This window comes from Typopeltis vanoorti, chromosome 24 (assembly GCF_054136105.1).
Source record: "Typopeltis vanoorti isolate ZY-2024b chromosome 24, IOZ_Tvanoo_1.0, whole genome shotgun sequence".
Lineage (NCBI taxonomy): Eukaryota > Metazoa > Arthropoda > Arachnida > Uropygi > Thelyphonidae > Typopeltis > Typopeltis vanoorti.
Window position 1 is genome coordinate 55208850 of NC_143572.1, and position 22266 is coordinate 55231115.

Sequence of the window (22266 nt, forward strand, 5' to 3'; positions counted from 1 at the left end):
ATGTCTTGAAAAAGCAATAAAAATGCTACCATAATTTTAAACATCTTAAAATTCCTAATGAATAAATAAATCACTAAAAGGAGGTACTTCTGCAGGGGGTCTTTTCCCTTTTAGGTCTACTTATATTGCTACTGCTTTCTCTTTAATTGTAAGCCTCTGCTGATCGCTTTTTTGTTTGCTCTTCGATCCCCCCTCCACACACACACACACACACACACAGTAAAAATAACCAAAATATGCTACCATTTTAAACATTCTAAAATTCCTAATGAAGCTTGCACCAGTATGATATATGCTGATAATGTGCTTGTTCAATAATCCCACTATATCTGATTATTTCACCAATTCGCCTAATAGTTGTCTCCCTTCTATATATGGCACAGCATCATTTACACCAGTATGATATATGCTGATAAAGTGCTTGTTAAATAATCCCACTATATTCTTTGCAACGGTCACTCTGCTGCCATGACTATCTACCAGTGTCAACCTGCCATAATTATTCATTCTCTTGCTTACCATATAGTGGAAGGATTCCCTTGAATTAACTTTGCTTGACCAGCCAATCTCCTCTCATCCTTCACCTTTTCTTTCTTTATCATGCACATCACCTTCCTAGACTGCACTTTATACTCTTTGTGGAGCTGTTTGCCACCAACTCTCTTGTATCTTCTTCATAGCATTTTCTTTTCCAACTCAACTTTCTGGATTTCACTTTTCATTCATTTCACTCCTACTCATTATTCACTTAATCCTTGGTATGCAGTTATACATTGCTTGTATCAGCTGCCTTATGAATTTCCAGGCACTGTATTGATGCTTGCTGATTGTAGAGCTTCCCATAATCACCCACCTTATACTTCCACACATATCTGTTTTTGGCAGTAACCTTTTCTTGTTTCACCACTTCCCAAACATGTACCTCGTGATCACTCTCACCAAATGGCAGCAGAGTCAGTACTTCATTACCAGCTACATCTTGTAAAGTTATCACCAAATCCAAAACATTAGAGCCTCTAGTTGCTTCAGTCACATGCTGCTTAAGATATTTATCCTTCAGAATTTCAAAAATTCATTCTCCTTGTTCCTGTAGACTTTCCTTCTTCCATTCTATATTTGTTTCATCAGGATCACTTTCTTTTTACATTCCCAACCAATTTGCCTAAACATTTCACAATAAGTATTCTCTACATTATCTGGCCTATAACAACATCCTATCAGATATACTAGCCTGTTAATTTCAACTTCACACCACACAGATTCAAAATCTGCTCATGTATCTACTTCTACATTTTGTGAACAAGTTCCTCTGCAATTATTTAGAGCATTCTCCCCTCTGTTTTTCGCTTTCCTATCCTTCCGGAAAATTGTATATCCTTCTATTTCTATTCCTGGCATCACATTCTCAGACAATCAAGGTTCACTTATACAATTATCTTTGGGCTGATTGAATCAGTGTAACAAACTCAGCTCTCTTATTTTGAATACTCCTTATATTTATATACGAACATAGCAATGTTTATGTCTTTGAGAGGCCATTCTCCCAGCACCAAAATTCTCTATTCTAGCTGCTATACCATACTTTTTGTCTGAGCACTCCGGTTTCTCTGATCCTGACTCTGCCATTCATACCTGTCTCATCCTCACCTTTATGCATTCCATCACCTTGTGCTGCTGCAACTACAATCTTATCCATCTTCCTCCTGTTGTACAACCCATTTAGCTGTTATATCCTCTTAAAAAATACCCTTTGATTGTTAGCTACATTAACTTCCTGATTCTGTGCCCTCTCAGCAAACAATTAGCCTTTATAAATGCTCAACACCAAACCCATTCAAGTGCAATCATTCAACTTTAAAACATTCCAACTTTCCTTCAAATTCACTCCACAGATTCACAAACTGTGAACTCTCTTTGCCTCATACAACTCAGCCATCTTGCTATTCATTATCTCTGGTCTTCTTCTCAATTCACTGTTGTCATATCTGGGACACGCAACAACTTTTCCAGCAATGCTGTTATCCTTTATCAGCCACAACAACTTCTTCAAATCTTTATCACCTTTTTTTTTTTTTCACCACCTAAGTCATTTGTGCCCACAACAAACACTAATTCTGATGCCTGCTCTTTCCTTCTCTGCAAAGCATCAGTTATTTTCTCATTGTTCAACCAGGAAAGCATGTTTTGTGCACTTTATTTACACACACACACACGCACACGCACGCACGCACATATAAAATTAATACAAGATCTGTATTTAGTGCCAGGCTAGGCAATCAAAAGATTGCTTTATTTTTATAAAACTGAAGTTTTGATATGTGATGGTATATAAGTGTGTGTAGAAGTTAGCCTGTCTTTGAAAGATGAAATTGAGAAAAAGATGGAAGGTTGGGGGAAGAGATATGCTTGTTGTATCCATTGTGACATTTTAGGGTTCACCAATCTAGATGACCATATCGGCATAGGAGTTTATACCTGACTACTTACTGATGAAGATCCAAATAGATTTAAAACTGCCATCTAGTTTTGATACTTTAAGCAGTGTGTGTAGACCTCCATAGTGATAAGCAGTATGTAATTGTACCAAAGACAGGCTAATTTTTAAGCTAATTGCATACTGCTGTATATTGAAATTTTGATTTCTTAAAAATAAAACCATTCTTCAGTTGCTTTAGTGTAGCAATGTATTATAAGAATCTTATTTATTTATTTCTGATATTCTCATGTCAAGCTGAACGGGCATGTAGGAAGGCGACGAAGTGGTGAAGAAAGGGTACATGGAGGTTGGAATAGTGGTGAAAGAAATGAAGAAGGTAAAAAAATCATAGAATATGCTGTGGCCTTCGATCTGGCTATAGCTAACACGTGGTTCAAGAAGAGAGTTTGGCACCTATAAGAGCGGGGATAGAATGAGTCAGATTGACTATATTATATGCCATAGGAAACATCTGAAGGAGGTGAAAAACTGTAAAGTGATTAATGGAGAAAGTGTAGCAGCACAGCACAGGTTGGTTGTGGTAGACTGTGATATAAAAGGGGAAAAGAAGAATAGACGGAAGTGGTGGGTACAGAGGAGAATAAAGTGGTGGAAATTGGAAGAGGAAGGACCAAGGAATAAGTTTAAAGAAGAGGTATTGAAAGAAATGAAGTTACCAGAGGATGTGGAAGAATGGTGGGACGTTAATAGTCGGAATATTAGAAAAATTGGAGAAGAGGTGCTTGGTATAACATCAGAAAAGGGACCACTTGAGGATAAGGAGGCATGGTGGTGGAATGAGGAGGTGCAGTTGGAGATCAAGGAAAAGAAGGAGGCAAAGAAAAAATGGGACATGACTGGAACTAGAGCTGACAAGGAGGCATATAGATTAGCAAAGAAAATGCAAAGAGAGCTGTGGCAAGGGCGAAAGCGAGGCAGTTGATGAGGTTTATGAAGAACTGGAGAGAAACTGTGGCGAAGCTCAGTTGTTGAGAATAGCGAAAGCCAGAGATAAGGCCTCGAAAGACATAACATCAGTCAAGCAGATAAAGGATGCCTCAGGAGTAGTATTACAAGACTAGGACAAAATTAGAGGAAGATGGAAAGAATATTTCCGAAAACTACTAAATGAGGAGAATCCAAGAGAGAGGTGTGAGGATGGAGAGGTAAATGAGAGACTGGTGCAAGACATAAGTAGAGAGGAAGTGTTTTGGGTACTGAGAAAAATTAAGAATGGGAAGGCTGTGGGAGCAGACCAGATACCTGGGGAAGTGTGGAAAAGTTTGGGCAGTGAGGGCGTGGATATGTTATGAGATCTGATGTGTAAAATAGCCCAACAGGAAAAGATACCAGAGGAATGGAGGAAAAGTATTCTCGTCCCAATCTACAAAGGAAGAGGAGATGGTCAAGACTGTGGTAGCTATAGAGGAATCAAGCTGATGTCACACACATTAAAAATATGGGAAAGAGTAATTGAAGCAAGGTTACGGCTGGAAACAAAAATTGGTGAGGAGCAGTTTGGATTTATGCCAGGAAGAGGGACAACGGATGCAATATTTGCGCTAAGGCGATTGATGGAGAAATATAGAGAGATGCAAGTGGATCTGCACATGGTGTTTATAGACCTGGAAAAAGCATACGACAGAGTGGCCAGGCAGGAGGTATGGAGGTGTATGAGGAAGAAGGGGGTGTCGGAGAAGTACGTGAGGTTGGTGAAGGAGATGTATGAGGGAATAGAAACTCAGGTCAGGTCTAGTGTCGGCATGACAGAAGGGTTCCCTATTGTCGTAGGGCTACACCAAGGGTCAGCTCTGAGCCCCTACCTCTTTGACCTGGTCATGGATGTACTAGTGGAGGATGTCAAGAAGGAGGCACCATGGAGCATGCTGTTTGCTGATGACATTGTTCTATGCGAATCATCCCGAGAGAAGCTTGAAAATACCCTGGAAGAGTGGAGAAAGGCATTAGAGGAGAGCGGCATGAGAATTAACCGGGTGAAGACTGAATATATGTCAACGGGGAGTGATGAGGATATCGTCATACGACTCCAGGGTGAAAGGCTAATTTCAGGGAAGAAATTCAAGTACCTTGGGTCGGTTGTCGAGAGGAATGGTGACCTGGATGAGGAAATACAGCACCGAATAACATACGGTTGGATGAATTGGAGGAAGATGAGTGGGGTCCTGTGCGACAAGAGAGTGAGTTGTAAGAGGAAAGGAAAGCTCTATAAGATGGTGGTGAGGCCGGAGACGTGGCCTATAACCAAGGCACAGGAGAGGAAGATGGAGGTAGCGGAGATGAGGATGTTGAGATGGATGAGTGGTGTGACAAAGAAGGACGGGATAAGGAATGACTACACCAGAGGGACGGTTAAGGTGGGACCAGTTGGCAAGAAGATACAAGAAAGTAGGTTGAGGTGGTTTGGACATGTTGAGAGGAAGGGTGAGGAGTATGTTGGTAAATGAGTGGAGTATATGGAGTTGGAGGGAAGGAGGAAAAGAGGCAGGCCCAAGCTCAGGTGGAGGGATAAGATGACAGAGGATCTTAGGGAGAAAGGATGGAGTTCGAAGGATGCTCTGGACCGGAGAACTTGGAAGAGGAAGGTTAAAGATTGGTGCGCCGACCCCGTTTAACATGGGATAAGGCAGAGTGAAAGAAGAAGAAGATTCTCATGTCAAGTTGACAAATCTTACTATATTTTATAATGACAAGTAATCTTGAGCTAATTTGGATATTTTTCTTGTGAAAAAAGATGTGTTATTGTTATGAGTATCTCCATACACGTAAATAATTCTAATATTTGAGGTATGACTATAAAGTAATGAGATAAAAAAACAGAATGAATTATACTTAAAAGATAATGTTTGTAAACTTGAAGTTACACAAATTTTGTTCAGAACAGGCATTTACAAATATCAAATGGCTTAGTTTTGAACTTAGAGCTTCTGAGGCAGTCATGTTCAAACTGACTTTGTCCGTTTCAAAATAATCACTTTGGTAATCTATGCACTTTTGTCTTGTCTTAAGCTTTTCATGAACCACTGAGGTTCTTTAGCTGTGGACTTCACAACCTCAACCATCTCGAGGATAAGGTGGCCGGCCCTATGCCACCCGTGGATCCTATGTCTATAGATGTGTGTGTGTACGGGGCCGGTTTGCCTGTTCTGGGAGATGAAAAACCGAGTTTCCAGGTGAAAAAAATCTCCTACCTCTGTATGAGACTGGCTAACTCACCTTTAGTTGAAAGAGACCACATAAAGATTCCTCACATCACTGACGGGAATCGAACCCAGGTCTTTCTGACCAAAGGGCTTTGTCTCTACTGACTGAACTACGGAGGCTCTCCAAAATGAGCCTTAATGTTCTTTATCTGAATTTTATTTTTTGTCCTTAATAACAGTGTTAACTTGAATGAATCATGTATTTTAATCTTTCAACATTTTCATCTATCTGTAGAGTATAAACAATTAATTTGTTCGTTATCATTTTACTTTTTTCAAGCTTTGCTTTCTTTCAATTTTATTACCCATTCAGAAACTTTTGCTTCCTGAGATTACTTGAGTTTCATATGCTTGTTTTAACATTTCACGTCATTTTCAAACTTTGCCATCTTCATATAAAATTAAATTTTTAATTCTTTTTTTTTCTGCATATTGGTATCCATTTTTGTTACAGCAATGCAGAATGTGTGGATTTTCGTTTTGCTAGCAGTAGATTGATACATCTAATGTGCATATAATGCTGTTGAAATAGCATATAATGCTGTTTCAGTATATAATGAATATATATATTATATATTAAAATATATATATATTTAAAAAATGTGAAGAGCTTTTATCATTTTGTCCAGCAGGAAGCATTAACATACATTCAGCGTCAAGAGAAAAATCGTTCCAGCAATGCCATTGCATTGATGAAAGCAGTGACAACTCAGAATACCGTACTTCATAGTTGTTCCACAACATCAACAGTGGCTAATGTTTACAGCACTATGACATCAACAGTGTCATGTCCTCCAGGAATGCAAAGTTTAGTACCTATCACGCTGCAAAATGATTCTGTAAATAATAATAATAATAATCAAGATATAAACAGGATAGCAGAATCCAAACTGCTTGCATCTTCACAACCAGAAATCAAAGTATGTATTTAATAGTTTATATTAGTATTGTATTCTGATAGTTAATTAAAATATAACTATATTTAAAAGTGAATACTAAATCTAATTTGTAGTGAAATTTTGTGTGTGTGCATGTACACATTCACACATGTGCGCACACAAATACAATAAAAGAAATTTCATGAAAATTTAGTACTGCATTTACTCGAATATAACTCTCACTTTTTTCTCCAAAATTAAAGTTAAAAAATCATAGTGGGAGATATATGCAGGGATTTTCATAAACTAAAGTTTTTCAGGAAAAAATTAAATAGACATGTTTAATTAAATTCAATATTCATTATAATTTATAATTGCTCACATTATTTATAAAATTAATGCATTTAAATTTTAATTATCAATGTTATTTATGAGATCACCACTCACCTTCATCATGCAATATATTTGAATCTTTAGTGATAATGCTTTTGTAATTAAATTAAAACAAACAGTTTCATTATTGCTTGTCCTTTTATCATTTCAGAATCATAAGATCACCATGATTTAAAAAAACTCAAAATGGGTGCCTTACCAAGAATCCAATGTTTGCTCTTGCTACTTCCGGTCTAGAGATCGGTTTCTTCGTGGGCATCAGCAAATGATTCGATGTTGAATCATTTGCTCCCATCCAGGGCATTAGAGATTTTGCAAAAAAAAAAAAAAACTCTTCGCAATTATTTCTGCCAAAATCGTGTCCCAAGCTCTCAAAATCCAGTTGCACAACAGTTCTGATAATTGTTTGTTTAATCTTCCCAGGTCTGGTCATAGCTACCGGCTGCCACCCAGTCCATGTAAAATTTTCGTACCTAGTCCTTGAATGGTTTGTGGACTGATACATTCAAGGGCTGTAGACAAGGTGTAAGACAACCAGGAATAATGGCCACATCAGACTTCACCTCCAAAAGTCGTTTTGTTATTAGATGGTCTTAAGTGTCTGCAGAAACTATCTCACATGAGAAGAGCTGAGCATTGAAGTAAGCCACTGGCCATTTGTCCCAAACAGTTCTAGTTCAATGTTGAATCATTGTTGTGTCAATCCACCCTTTTTCTTGAACTCTTACATGAATTCCATGGGGAAATTTCCCCTTCAATATTGTTTTCCTCTTGAATATTATGTAAGGAGGCAACTTTCTTCCATCTGCAGCAATTGTGAGCATGATTGTGCATTGCTGTTTTCACTTCCAGTTGTGTGCATTATTACAATTTTCAACATTTTCTGTTATTGTTGCTTGGTTGCGCGACTCTACGACAAAGGCATGCCGACAATTGTTGAGTTGAAATGCCGATTCTCTTCATCTTAATTCCAAAACATCTGAAACTGTCATAACAACCATCACTATTTATTTCTTGAAGTTGTAAACTTTTTTCGTGTGTGAGGTATATGCAAAACTTCATTTTCGTAAAATTGGGAGTGCAAGATATATGTGAGTGCATGTTTTATTCAATCCTGATGACTTACACCATTTGTATAAATTAATTGACTAATCCTAGTATGGACTAAGCCATCTAATACAAATTCCTTTTTCCCTTTCTGACTAAACAGGTTCTATCCCCAGATCTATATGTTTGGTGTTTCACTATACTAAACACTTGAAAACTATATATAAAAACAATACATAAAAGAAAAAGCTTAGGTTGCTGCCTTCTTATTAGGAATTGAAAATGTATCTGTGACCTCTTTCAGTTGTGTTGAGGAGACCAACAATGTCTGCAGAAATATGTTGGAATGGCCTAACTGGGAGCTTCACTGGAAAGGTGCCTTTCCTCTGAAAAGATTTCATATAATTCTTGACATCACATTTCATGATTGGCCAATAAAATCTCTTTTCAATTGTAGACAGTCTTTTTATGTCAAGGTGATCTGCCAAAGGGGAAGCATGATAACTGATTTAAAATCCAAGGTATCATCTTCAATGGAGTCACAAGCTTTTCTGGAATCCTACTCCTACCTGTTCTAACACAAAGTAATTTCTGTTCATTTAGAGAAAAGCAATTTGGTTTGAAAGGTATGTTAATGGGCATTATGCATTGTGAATTGGGGTATAGCCTTCTTCCCGAAATGCATCTTGCTGTTGAGCAGTTCTATTCTAATCAGAATACCACTATTTTGTTTTAATGGGTCTGGAGATGAAACAGTGACAGAACCAATGTCCACATCCTCTCTCTCTCTCAGTAGGGATCAACATGTTTTGAATTAATAGCTGTCTACTATCTTGAGGTGGTAGATGAAGTAAGTACAGCCAGCTCCTAATGAACATTGTTTAAGTAAATTGACTCAATGAAACAAACCTACAAATCAGAGCAAAAACCAAGAGTACCACCAGTCTCATTTGAATTCACTGTCAAAGCGAAAGATTCTAGTTTTTAGCTGAAAACTTTCTTTTATTACTTTCTTAAATTTTGGTAATTAAATCCAACAACTTTCCTCTGGAGGAATGCAAGAAACTAAAAGGTATTGAATAAGCATAAAAAGTGAAAAGTCATATAATGTGAACATAAAAAAAATGTCAAGTGATTCCCATTTTTGAGGTCACTTTTAAAGGATCAAAGCTAGATAATTGGGAAGATTCTCCACATTACTTCTAAGTGATGCAGAGAATAAACTAGGACTTCTGCTCTAGTGTTCAGTTCTTGCCTTCTCATGATGTTCTCTGTTATTGTGGCGTACTTGGATATTGAATAAACAACATTGAACTGGGAGTTTGGGACTTAGCTGACCAAATTATTATTATACAGGTATTTCCATGTACCATCATTTTGTTCTGTGATCATTTAAACAGAATGGGTGTGGAATGATTAGCAAAACAAATGTTCTTTGCCAGACTGGCAGAAAAAAGACCCAGAGGAAGACCAAGATCTAGGTGGATTGATACAGTAACAGCCTTAGAAGACAGAAATATAAGATCTGATAATGTTGGAGTATTGACAGATAACAGATTAATTTGGATGAAAATTGTTGATAGGAAGTTAGTAATGATATAACTTTGCATGTAGTGCTATCATAATATCCTGCATACACACCCCTATGGGTACATGTCAGGAATTTGATAATGATGAGCTATGCCTCTCTTTAAATCCTATCACCACCCTCCAAGAAAAAAATCTAGTCCTAATATCCTTGCTAACCATGCTCTTCTACAGTTTGCACCGATGAGCCCTTGTCTTCTGTCTTGCTATATACTGTAAAAAAGTCTCCAGTGTCAGTCCTATAAAACCCCTTTAAATAATTTATATACTTCTATCATATCTCCTGTTTTTCACCTATCAGCTAGTATTTGAAGCCCACAGACCATCAATCTATTCTCATAGGGAGTATTCCATAGACCTGCCACAATTTTTGTCACTTGTCTTTAGATCCCCACGGAATCTGGCTGTCCAGATCTGCATGCAGTAGTCCAGATGTTGCCTTATATAGGGGAACAATAACTTCTCTATCCCCTGCTTATTAGTGTGTGGTCTTCAACAGCCATGTAATCTGATGTGCTGTTTTAGCAACCTTCACAGTATGTCCTCTAAACTTCAACTCCTTGTCCATAATCATCCCGAAGTCCCTAGCCTTATCAGTTTCCTGCAGTTCGTTTTCATCAATATAGTACACAGGCTTGAATTTTGGGAAGAGATCACACTTGGCCACATTAAACTAGCAGCCATTTACCTTTGCCCATTCCTCTAGTCTGTTTAAGTCTTCCTGAAGGATCTATGCATCACCATTTACCATTGCTATTCCTAGTTTAGTATCAGCAAAAAACTGAATATGTCCTGTCATTTCATTTCTTATATCATTGATATACAAATTTAAAACAGAGGACCAAGTACTGAGCCCTGTGGTACACCACTGGTCACTTGCCTTCTCCTGAGCTATTCTCCTCCATGAACCACTCTTTGATATCAATCCATCAGCTACCCTCTAATCCAAATCACCAGATTCATATCCATCCCCCATTTGGTCCAATTTATGCAGCAGAGGTCTGTGTGTAACTCTGTCAAAAGCCTTTGCAAAGTTTAGCAGTATCACTGGGTAGCTGTTTCCCTTATATAATTCCATTGTCATTTATAAAAAAAGTAGGCAAATTACTGGTACAAGACCTACCCTTCACAGAACCATGTTGCTCCTTATAAATTATCATATTCCTACCCATCCAGCCCTCAATTCTGTCTTTTCCCAATTTCTCCAATGCCTTAGCTACCACTCTTGAGATGCTAATTGTCCTATAATTTGTTATTTCTGTCTTAGAACCATCTTTATGCAGGGGAACCCCCCCCTTTCTGCTATATGGGCACCTTCCCAGTACTACCAAATTAAACAGCTTGGTCAGAGGAGCTGATAATTCCTTTGCACATTCTTGTAATACACATGCTGATATGCCATCTAATCTCATGGCTGTGTTTCCATTGAGGTTCTGCAATATTTTAAGTACCTCCATTTCTTAAACCTATCAGTCACTGTCACATCTGGCATTGCAACATCACCACCTAAATGGTACACCCCTCAAAATGCTTGCTTAGTAGTAATTCAACTATGTGGTTTGTTTCTGTTACCTCTCTGCCATCAGCACTTTTTCAAGCATCATTTCTCTTTTTACTTGCCACATAGTGAAAGAACTCTTTAGGATTTCTTTTAGTTTCATCAGCTAGCCTTCTCTCATAATTAGCTTTGACCTTCCTTACCACACAGGTCACCCTTCCTGCATGCGTCTTGTACTTATGTACATGCTGATTGCCTTTTTCTTTATATTGCTTCTGCAACTTTTTCTTTGTGTGCAACTCTTGCTGAATGATGCTATTCATCCAACTCCTACCTGATTTATCCTTCTCACTTTAGGTATACATTCTGATACTGCTTTCTTCAGACAGCCCTTGACCACCACCACCACCACCATCTCTCCCTTCCAAATTCTTATGCCATTGCACTTCGGAAAGCACTCAGCTTGTCAATCAGCTGCTTTGTAATTCCATATATATATCCCTTCTTAACAGGAAATTCTGAGTATCTGGCAATCTCCCAGGTTAAAGCTACATGATCACTTTCTCTAAGAGGAGGCAACATAGCTAGATCGGTTACTGATACATTCTCTAATGATGTAATCAGATCAAGCTCCTGAACCTTGTGTCCCCTCCATTACATGATGTCTCAGGTAATTATTATTATTATTATGTGACTCCTCCAAGGGCTCATTGTGGGAAGGCACTACTCCATTACACCTAACTCACCATCTCTCCTACTTAATCCTCCACCACATCGACACCATCAACATGCAATGCCATCTACTTCCCACTACCACTAATAGTATTTTGGTCTGTAAATTGCATTCATTCTCATGGCTGATTTGCCTGTATGCAGAATGAAAAACCCGAGTTTCGAGGAAAATTAAACCCTGCTACCTATGTTTGAGATCCATTTCCCTCCCTGCCTATGATCATCCCTCCTTCCAAACTGTCCTTATAGTTGAAATCCCCAATATTAATTACTCACCCTGCATTCATTGTGCCAATTTGCATTCCTGATGTTTTCTCTCCTCAGTCTTGATTCTGGGCCTCGATTTCTTAGAGAGATACCAGTTTATGTGCAACTTTGCTGAAGGAATAATATCCCTTTGTGGGATAGAATACTGACCCAGATTCAAGGCTGAGGAGAGAAAACATTAAGAAGAAGGGGGGGTGAATGAAACTCTGGAAATTGAAGTTGTGAAATCGGACGAGGAACCCTATAATTGGAAGGAAACCATGTTAAATAATGCCACTAGTCTGACAAATTCAGTAGAGGAAAGGAACGAAATAGAGGAGTTTTTCTCCTTAATTTTTCAACATTTTCCGGAGGGTTTTCACTGAACAAATCACCTCCTTGTCCTGCTTAGACATCAAGTATGCAGTCCAAATTACTTCAACTTCCCCTGTTTATGTGAAGCAGTATCAATCGCCATCAAACACATGGAGAAGCTGCAGAAACTGTTGCAGGACTATGAAAGGGCAGAGATCATTGAGAAATCAAGCTCTCAATGGAACAGTCCTTTCATATTGGTTGAAAAAATCCAATGGAAGTTTAAGGTTTGTATTAGATCTGAGGTAAGTAAACAAGGTCACCAACCCTATTGACTTCCCCCCTATGAAGATTGGGGAGCTGTTGATAGGTCTAGAGGGAGCTAAGTACTTTTCCAAACTAGATTTGAACTCAGGCTACTTTCAGGTTCCTGTTAGAAAGGAAGATAGGAAGTACTTTGCCTTTACAACAAGATGGCAAAAGTATCAACTCTGTAGACTTCCTCAAGGCATGAGCAATTCCTCCATGAGCTTCCAATCCCTGATGAACTCGGTCCTATCAGACATGTTAGGGAAGGGGATAATCTGTTTCCAGGATGATCTATTAATTTACTCACCGGCCTTGAGAAAACACAAAGAAATTCTAATGTGTCCTGACAAGGTTAGACAAAACAAGGCTCTCATTAAAGTGCTTAAAGTGTCAGTTCTTCTTAAGAGAAGTAGAGTACTTGGGTCATGTTGTCAGTGAGGCTGGGATAGTCCTGACGACTGTGAGGCAAATTCGCAGATATATCGGAATGGTAAACTTCTATAGGAAGTTCATTCCTGATTGTTCCAAATTAATGGAACCTATAATTAAACTTACGAAGAAGGGGATCAAGTTTAAGGGAGTTGGGGGGGGAAGAGCAGACTAGGTCTTCCCTGACTAGGTCTCCGGTGCTTGCCTACTCCAAGTTCGGAGAGACATGTTTTCTTTCTGCTGATGCCTCGGTGCTAGAACAGAAGGACGGCGATGACTTCCGACCAATAGCTTTCATCAGTAGGAAGCTTTCATCCTCAGAACTAAACTACTCTGTCATCGAGAAGGAGGCATTAGCAATAGTGTTCTCCCTTAGGAACACTATTGCTAAGATCAGACCATAAAACCGCTGTCTTTTCTATCATCAATGAGGGATAAGAACCAAAGGATAATTTGATGGACTCTGGAGCTACAGGAGTTCAATGTTGAGAACAAATATATCCCTGGTAAAACAAATGTGGTCGTTGACTATTTGTCAAGATCCTTGGACTTCGACCAAGAGGAAGAAACCCCTCTGGGACAGGAAGGTGCCATGTCTATATATAAGATAGAAGGTGTAGAGGAAAATAAGAAGAAGCCTCCTCATCTCCAGAACTGGGACAGTCCCCTTATTATTGAGGCGCAGAAAATGGATCCTGTGTGGAAGGATGTATATTATAGAATAAAGAGAGGTGAAACACTTTCAGAGGAGTATTCCTTCCTCAAATTGTTGCATATTGATGAAGACGGTCTACTGTTGTCCAGACAGGACGTCGTAGGGAGGTGGAAGGACAAAATCCTGATCCCTGCAGTCATGATACTTTGGGTGCTTCACACCTTTCATGACTCAGACTTAGCAGGGCATCAAGGATTTGATCGAACATGGCAAAGAGTGAGTGACAGATACATTTGGAAAGGAATGAGAAACGATGTTGTCTCTTTTGTCTTCCTGTCACTTGTGTCAAAAGAAATCCAACATTGGGGGGAAGGCACCGATACAGCCATTTCAAGTCCCTTTCAGGCAGTGGCTATGGATATTATTGACCCACTTCCCACTACATCGAAGGGAAACAAATACATTCTTGTTATCGTAGATATGTTTTCTAGGTTTCCTGAGGCTAAGCAATGAAAGATCAGACCACCAAGACAGTAGCCAACAAACTTTTTAAGTTAGTGATATACAGGTACGGGACACCCCAGACACTCTTATTGGATCAAGGTACAAACTTGACAACTGAAATTATGCTGCAGCTATGTAAGCTGTTGAAAATTAAAAAAATTATTCACCACACCCTATCACCCCTAGGGAAATGGGATGTGTGAGAGGCTGAATAGGATGCTGAAGCATACTCTTGCAAAATTAGCAGACAGCCAGATTTCGAGCTGGGATGCATATTTATCTCACACTCTATTCACTTGTAGAACGGCTCTTCACTCGGCGATCAGAGAGGCACCTGCTGCCGTCATGTATGGATTTGAGCCCATATTCCCTAGCAAATTTAGGAACTCTCATATCAGTACAGGATATACAGGCATAGATAGATGAATATTTAAACAACCTGATTGAGGAAAATAGAGTGGCTCATGAGATGATTGCTGAATCCAGTAGAAACAACTCTCAATGAGCGAGAGCATATGCTAATAGACTAAGAAAATATAAGGACTTTAGACTGGGGAATTTAGTCCTTCTCAAGCAATAAATAACCAATAAAAATGGGGGGAAGTTAGGTGAGAATGCTTCAAGGCCATATGAGATTTTAGAAAAATTATCCCTGGTAAATTTTAAGATAAGGGATAAAGGGGATCAAATGAAGATAATAATAGTATACTCCGGTAGAATAAGGCTGTACAAGGGCAGATCTGACCAATTAGTTTGTCTGGGAGACTCTTTGGAAAGGATGTGTGTGGAGGGTGATTCCCAACGAGCTGACTGCTGTGGAAATCAGAACAGGAGAAACACCAGACACACCGAAGAGGGAAATATGGCAGAGGATATGCCAACCACCTGGAGGGAGAGAACATCCTATTCATAGAGGAAGCAAGTGCAAGGTACAGTAGGTTCGAGGATCATAATATCCAGGATGACAGAAGTAGAAAATCTCCTGAGATACAAAGGGAGAAAGGAAAGAGATTGATGATGGAAACAGAAGCTATGTTCAGACACAGTACAATTTGAGGCCAAGAAAAAACTAGTCAGATTTTCTCCAGAAAATTTGCAAGCAAGAGGTTTAAAAAAAAAAATTTTTATAAAAAAATTTTTTTTGAGAGAGACAACCAATGTAAAAATCTTGTATAGAGAGAATTTTGTACAAAATTCTTATATACCAATTTTACTTGAGAAAGTAAGTCAATAGGGAGAGAACATCCTATTCATAGAGGAAGCAAGTGCAAGGTACGGTAGGTTCGAGGATCATAATATCCAGGATGACAGAAGTAGAAAATCTCCTGAGATACAAAGGGAGAAAGGAAAGAGATTGATGATGGAAACAGAAGTTATGTTCAGACACAGTACAATTTGAGGCCAAGAAAAAACTAGTCAGATTTTCTCCAGAAAATTTGCAGGCAAGAGGTTTAAAAAAAAATTTTTTTATAAAAAAAATTTTTTTATAAAAAAAATTTTTTTGAGAGAGACAACCAATGTAAAATCTTGTATAGAGAGAATTTTGTACAAAATTCTTATATACCAATTTTACTTAAGAAAGTAAGTCAATACCAAATACTTGTGGTTTAATTAACAATTTTATAAGTGTTTTATGCAATCCAGTAAAATACTAGAATGAATTGCTAAATTATTTGACTGCCAATATTGTACAAACAAAGAGATAGCCCAGACAGGATTAGAAATGTGGACCTGAAGCAAAGGTCAGCAAAGTTATGGGGTTTACCTGCCATGACTCAGCAATTTCGTGGGGGGGGGGAGGAAATCTCTGGTAGAACATCCAGGGAACTCGACCTGAAGTCCCAAGGTCGTGAAGGTAGAATAAAAAGGAGACAGGTGCTCTGCTCCTACTCTAGCTATCACTCTGGCTCGCTGTTCCTGACTCATTCCAGTATCGCTTCGAAGAGGTTCCTGGGTCCAGCTGTTCAAAGGATGGGAGAAGGATATCCCGCTAGCAGTATTTTGATGATGATAGGAGATTTTTAACGGCAGTGTTGGCCTATTCGAGAAGTCCAATCGCGAAGTTCCTTGAGCGATCTCTGAGAATGCTGTATCGTTGCTGTGGAGTAGTGTCCATTTGCGGTTCTAACGGGAAAGAAGATTATATTCGTGATCTCTAGGATCTTGAATGCTGAACTGACTGAGACAGGTTTCAAGTAAGATTAATGTAGAACTGTTATGGATTGTGAACCTTAGAGCAGGAATTGTTGATTATATAGAGGCTAGCATATTGTAAAGTTGTGAAGTTGGAAAACCGCACTTCTAAATTATTGTGAGATTGTTATCTACTGAGTTCTGAGCATGTTAATGTTTAGAATTTTTGTTAAGAGTTAAGAATCAATGTTAGAAGGAGATTGAATTAGTTAAGCATAATTCTGTTAATGGTTATGCGTTGTTTTGAAGTGTATGTGAAACTAGCCACGTATCTGACGTATATGTGAATGTATATGTTTTGTCTTTATCTTTGAGCTAAAGGATAGAAGTGCTGATTTAAGTAAATTGAGAACCAGACACATACATTGCATTGTTACTTAGCAGAATTGATAAGAACCAGATAAATTTGATATGTGTGAAATCTTTTTCCTCATAAATTGTAACGACCATGTCTTAGTATGAATAAATTGTTTTACTTGTTAATAACTTGCCTGATTTCGACTTACCAATGCACTTCTCATAAAAATATAGAACCTGTGTGTCCTTAAACTTAATCACGACTGACTAATAGTAAGTTTCAAACATTGCTTGATTTAGAACTGAGTTTTAGAGATAATTCCGTATTCCGTTGGGCATTTCTCTTATGTGTATAGGAAGGACAAACAATTCCTATGTGCGATCTTTAATGGCTCAGTCATTATACAAATAAATTTTTAAAGATCAGTGTAAGAGAAAGTCAACTAGATAGACAAAGGAATTGGTTCCAGCCAGATGCAGTCCCTGAATCTATACTCCACACACGTGAAGGTAGCATAGTTACAATCTTGAGAAGGGGGGGGGGGGGAAGAAATTGTAGACTAAAAGATTAAAGGTGATAAGACTAGCTCAAGCAATGATTACAACTCGGAATTATGACTGACAAGAAAATAAATAATATAGATAAGTTTTAAAAGAGGTAAACCGTGAGTAGACATATTGGTACACAATAAATAACGGAAAAAACTCACATAGAAAGATTATTTATTAGTATAATTTTCGCCTGTGTGTCACAGGCATCTTCAGTACATTAAGCTCAAAATTAAACACTAACTGACAATTCCAAAAAGCGCCACCTAAGTAGCTGGTGTAAGATAACTAAAAAGGTCAATAACTTTCCTAAAATAAAAAAAAAAATAAAAATAAAAATAAAAATAAATTAATACAATAAAAAGTTAGGAAAGATTAGCTGATTTGTAAAGTACTATCTCCCATAAAGGGGATAGACGTAAGCCGTCGGATCTATTTAAGTTAGGAGAATGAAGTAGAGTTTCACATGTTTCTTTATAAAGGCGTTCCATGAGAAACTGACTTTTGTGAAGAACTCTTGTCTTTCTCCAATGAACTTTGTGTCTAGTGAAGATGGCATGTTCAGAAAGTCCAGACTTTTCAGGTTTAAAGTATTCAATATAAGATTGGTGTTCTTCTAGCCGAATAGAAGCAGATCTTCCCGTTTGTCCGAAATAAGATAATCCACAAGAGCACGGAATCTGGTAGACACCTGGATGATTAAGATGTGGAAGCTTGTCCTTAGGAGAAGTGAGAAAGGTGGAGATTTTTCTAAACGGTCGAAAGGCAACAAAAATATTCACTGGTTTTAAAACTTTTGCTATACGTTCACTGATGCCTTGTACATAAGGGATAGTAATGCGTGTTATTTCCTCTGTGTTTGAAGAGGAAGACATATTAAAACTACTCAGAGTTCTTTCAATGAAGCAATTCTTATAACCATTAGATAGAAAGGAAGAAGTTATGTATTGTAGTTCTTTCTGTAAAAGATCGTCTGTAGAACAAAAGGAGTGGGCCCGATGAACCAGTGTTTTAATAGTTCCTGCCTTTTGACTGGGATGGTGATGAGATTCCACATGGATATAATGGCCTGTATGAGTCTTCTTTCTATAAACTGAGAAATGTAGGTTACCATCTGGTTGGCGAAGAATTAGAAGATCTAAAAAGGCTAACTGCTTATTTGATTCTATTTCTAGGGTAAACTTGATCCTAGGATGAAATGCGTTTAACTTAGTGAGAAATTGTTGAAGTTCATCAGAAGAGCCATTCCATACAGCAAAAATGTCATCGACATATCTGACCAATGCGTAGGTCTGGGAGAAATATTGTCAAAGATACGTTGTTCAAAATGTTCCATAAAGAAATTGGAGATAGCAGGAGAAAGAGGATTTTGACTTCTGCCATTAGTATACATAAACTGCAATATCCCCCTTCATCCTACAACCTCCTTTACACCTTGAGGTGCTACATTTAGCATCATGTGATCACCCTCCTAGAGGTTAGTAATTCGGGAAGGAGATCCAATATCTCCAAGTATATTTATCATGCTTTCATAAAGAACAATGGATGTTATAAAGGATAATATAAGGGAATTTGAATTGATGTATGCTTCAAAAGGCTAATGGAGCCTGACTTCTAACTTTGATGTCCCATAAAATGTTACTCTGTTTCAATTGAGATGTGCATTTGTGAAAAGCTCTAAAAGAAAGAGCCTGGAGGACTTTTTCTAAGCTTTTCTTCAACTGGTTCCCGAGTTAGCCGATCTTGGGGCATGGGCAAGCAAATTTTTCCTCCTGGAAACTCTGGTTTTTCATCCCATAAACTTAAGAAAATCGACCGTAGAACCCACATTATTTCAGACAGTAACACATCATGTTAGGGTTAGGTACCAAGAGATGGCAGCACTTGTTTGCCTACCTATAATTAGTGATAGTCATGGGCCACCTATCTCTGATTGGCTACTAGTGGAGATTGAACTGCCCACTAGGTCTCCAAAAGCTAGAGAGGATTAAAAGGCCTCTCATACTCCCAATAAGAAAATAAATGGCATTAACTGATTATTATAAGGGAATTTCAATTCAGGATGCAAAAATAAACATTTTATGATTTGCAGATGATGTAGTCATTATTGAAGAAGATGAAAAGGAAGTAGAAAGACTAGTGCTGAAGTTAAGATGGACATAGATATGGGCAGATAATGAACATTATAAAACAGAAAGAATGATATTCGAGAGAAAACTATGAAAAAACAAAGGTCAACAGACAAGAACTGGAAAAAGTTAGGAACTTCACATACCTGAGGGGGAGGGGGGGCAACATAATGCATGATTTGGACTGTAAAAAACAGATAAGATCTCAGATAACAAAAACAAAAGTAAACTTACAGCCAGCAGACAAGATATGGAAAAGTAAATCGGTGAGCCTTACCATAAAACTGAGACTGTATATTCACAGGTGCTCTCTCTATGGTTGTGAGACATGGGTAATGGTGAAAGACTCTGCGAGATGAATATTGACTTTCAAAAGAATATGTTATAGAAAGATTCTGTGAATTGGATGGGTGCAAAAGATAACAAATGAAGAACTGTATAGTGAAGTAAACTGCAAAGAGAATCTAATGCAGAAAATAATTCAAAGGAAACTAAAGTTTTTTGGACATATCTGCAGAATGAACGACAGTAGAAAAATCAAACCTTGATACTTGATACAGTGGACGGTATAAATAGAAGAGAGTGGGTAGATGATGTGGAAGAGTGGTGTGGAAAGAGTTTGCAGGATTTGAGTTCTGCACTTTTTCAATTTCACACTTCGTCCTATGAAGGATAACATTCAAGCATGCAATGCAATTTCTTTATTAATGTCCATTTCGTTCTCCTCTATTTCCATGGCTGCATATTCGATAATAATATCATTTTCCATCTTACTATTGGTACTGTTTACTCTACTAATATTTGCTGCATTCTTGTCACCTAACAGACACTCACTTTTGAAACACTTAATACACACCCTCACTCTCTCTCCAGTTTCAATTTCCTTCCACATATCCTTTAATTTTCTCAAAAGACTTTTTCAAGTCAGTGAAGAATGAGAGAAGCTGACCAAAAGGAAATGCTAGCTCTTGTTACCAAACTAAACAGCAGAGTAGGGAATAAATATCATCATCATCAAATTCTTGACATGTACCCTCTACTGTGGGAAGGGGGGAGGGGATACAGGATGTTGTTATAGTGCTACATGAAAAGTTACATCATTACTAACTTTGTATCAACAGTTTTCCTCCAAATTAATCTGTTATCTGTCAAGATTCCAATATTATTAGATCTTATATGTCTGTTCTTCTGTCCACCTGGATCAATCCACCTGGATCTTGGTCTTCCTCAAGGTCTTTTTCCTGCCAGCCTGGTAAAGAACACTTGTTTTGCTGATCTTTCCTCTCCCATTCTGTTTAAGTGACCATACCACCTTAGATTAGCTCTTCTAATACATTCCTGAATGCTAACAATGTCACTTCTTTTCCAATATCCTCATTTTAATATTCCTAAATCTTTCTCAGAACTCTCAAATCTGTGGTCTCCAGTCTTTGATAAAGTGTGCTATTTCTAACCCAGTTGATTTCTCTCCTGACAGCAGAGTAGGGAATGAATACCAGGCATAGGAAAATATTTGGGGAAAATTGTTGATTTCTTTCTCAGACATCTGTACAACTCACATTGTTCAATTGTTTTTGACTGCATTTGTAATAATTATTTATGATCCCCGTTTCAACATTAATAGGGTTAAAATGGAGGTCAGACAAGAGCAGTTATTAGGTTATATATTGCTTTTTTCTGAGTAGCATCCTCAAAGAGCAAAACAACATGTTATAGTTTAGTTTACATGCAACAGTAAATGAAACAGTTCAAATTGTGACACAAAACTTTAATTTGGTATTCCTTCTAATGTTGTATAAAGGAGTTGTTACATTTGTGTAGGAGTTGTCCTTAAGATGATTGTCTTCCAAATTTTTGGCATATTAATGGAGCCATATTTGTTAAGGTTAGGAGAGAATGCTTCATAACCATTACTGACTCTAAAAATAGTGTCTCTGATCTGTAATGACTTATGTAAGTTAATAATTTTGTTGGATTTCTTTTCAGGATATGAACTAGTCATTAAAAGTGCCATGTTTCCACCTAAAGATGTGCAGAAATTCACATGCAAAAAAATGGCACTTTTAATGACTAGTTCATATCCTGAAAAGAAATCCACCAAAATTACAAGAAATAAGAATTCTTGTTGACTATGTTACTATTGATAGCTTCATTGAGGTCATGAGAATAAAGGAATTTGAAATAGTAAGTGACCTCTGTTTAGTTTTAAGTATGATAGAAATGGATATTATGTCAAAAAAAAAAAAACGCAAAGGTTTTTAAAAAAGAAAATCTGGGTTTAGCAACTTTCTGTTTTGGGAGCAAACCATTAGATTCATTGTTCTCAAGGCAATTGAAGAAGCTTAGAAATTAAGGAAAGGCTACTGTAAAAGGGATCAGAAATGATGAAAGTGACATAAAGACTGAACAAAGATATTCTGGATATTTGGAGTAATTATTTTCAATGATTGTTAAATGAGGGTGACTGACAGAACAGTGGTAGACAATATTCAAGAGGAATGCAATCAGAGATACTTATAAACAGAATACTTAAGTATAGAGAAACATTTTACTATGTGTTTATCATTCAGAAGGTCTTATCAAATTCCAAGTATTTAAGTTAGAGCTCCTATAGTACTCATCTATAAAAAAATAATAAAGTATAATGCAGCAATTACAGAGGAATATGTTTTCAAGTAATATATATCGTGTCTATATTTAAGTGCGCTTAAATATTGATAGATTAGAATTGAAGAATGTATCAGGAATGTGGTATGCTATAAAATCAAGTGCTAGACCCTATCTCCATTGCTTTTATCATTTGTATAA

The 22266-nt window shown here is 37.6% G+C and overlaps 1 protein-coding gene across 7 annotated transcripts in view; it reads left to right on the forward strand.

The window, feature by feature from the left end:
- The window catches only part of LOC150093229 (uncharacterized), a 307481-nt gene that overhangs the window by 138074 nt on the left and 147141 nt on the right, over window positions 1-22266 (forward strand). For 6 of the 7 annotated variants that reach the window (XM_090413531.1, XM_090413528.1, XM_090413534.1 and 3 more), the window contains one exon: window positions 6327-6617. In XM_090413531.1, coding sequence (XP_090269657.1) covers window positions 6327-6617 — 291 coding nt within the window. The remainder of the gene's footprint in view (window positions 1-6326; window positions 6618-22266) is intronic. The other variant, XM_090413529.1, reaches the window with a different exon arrangement.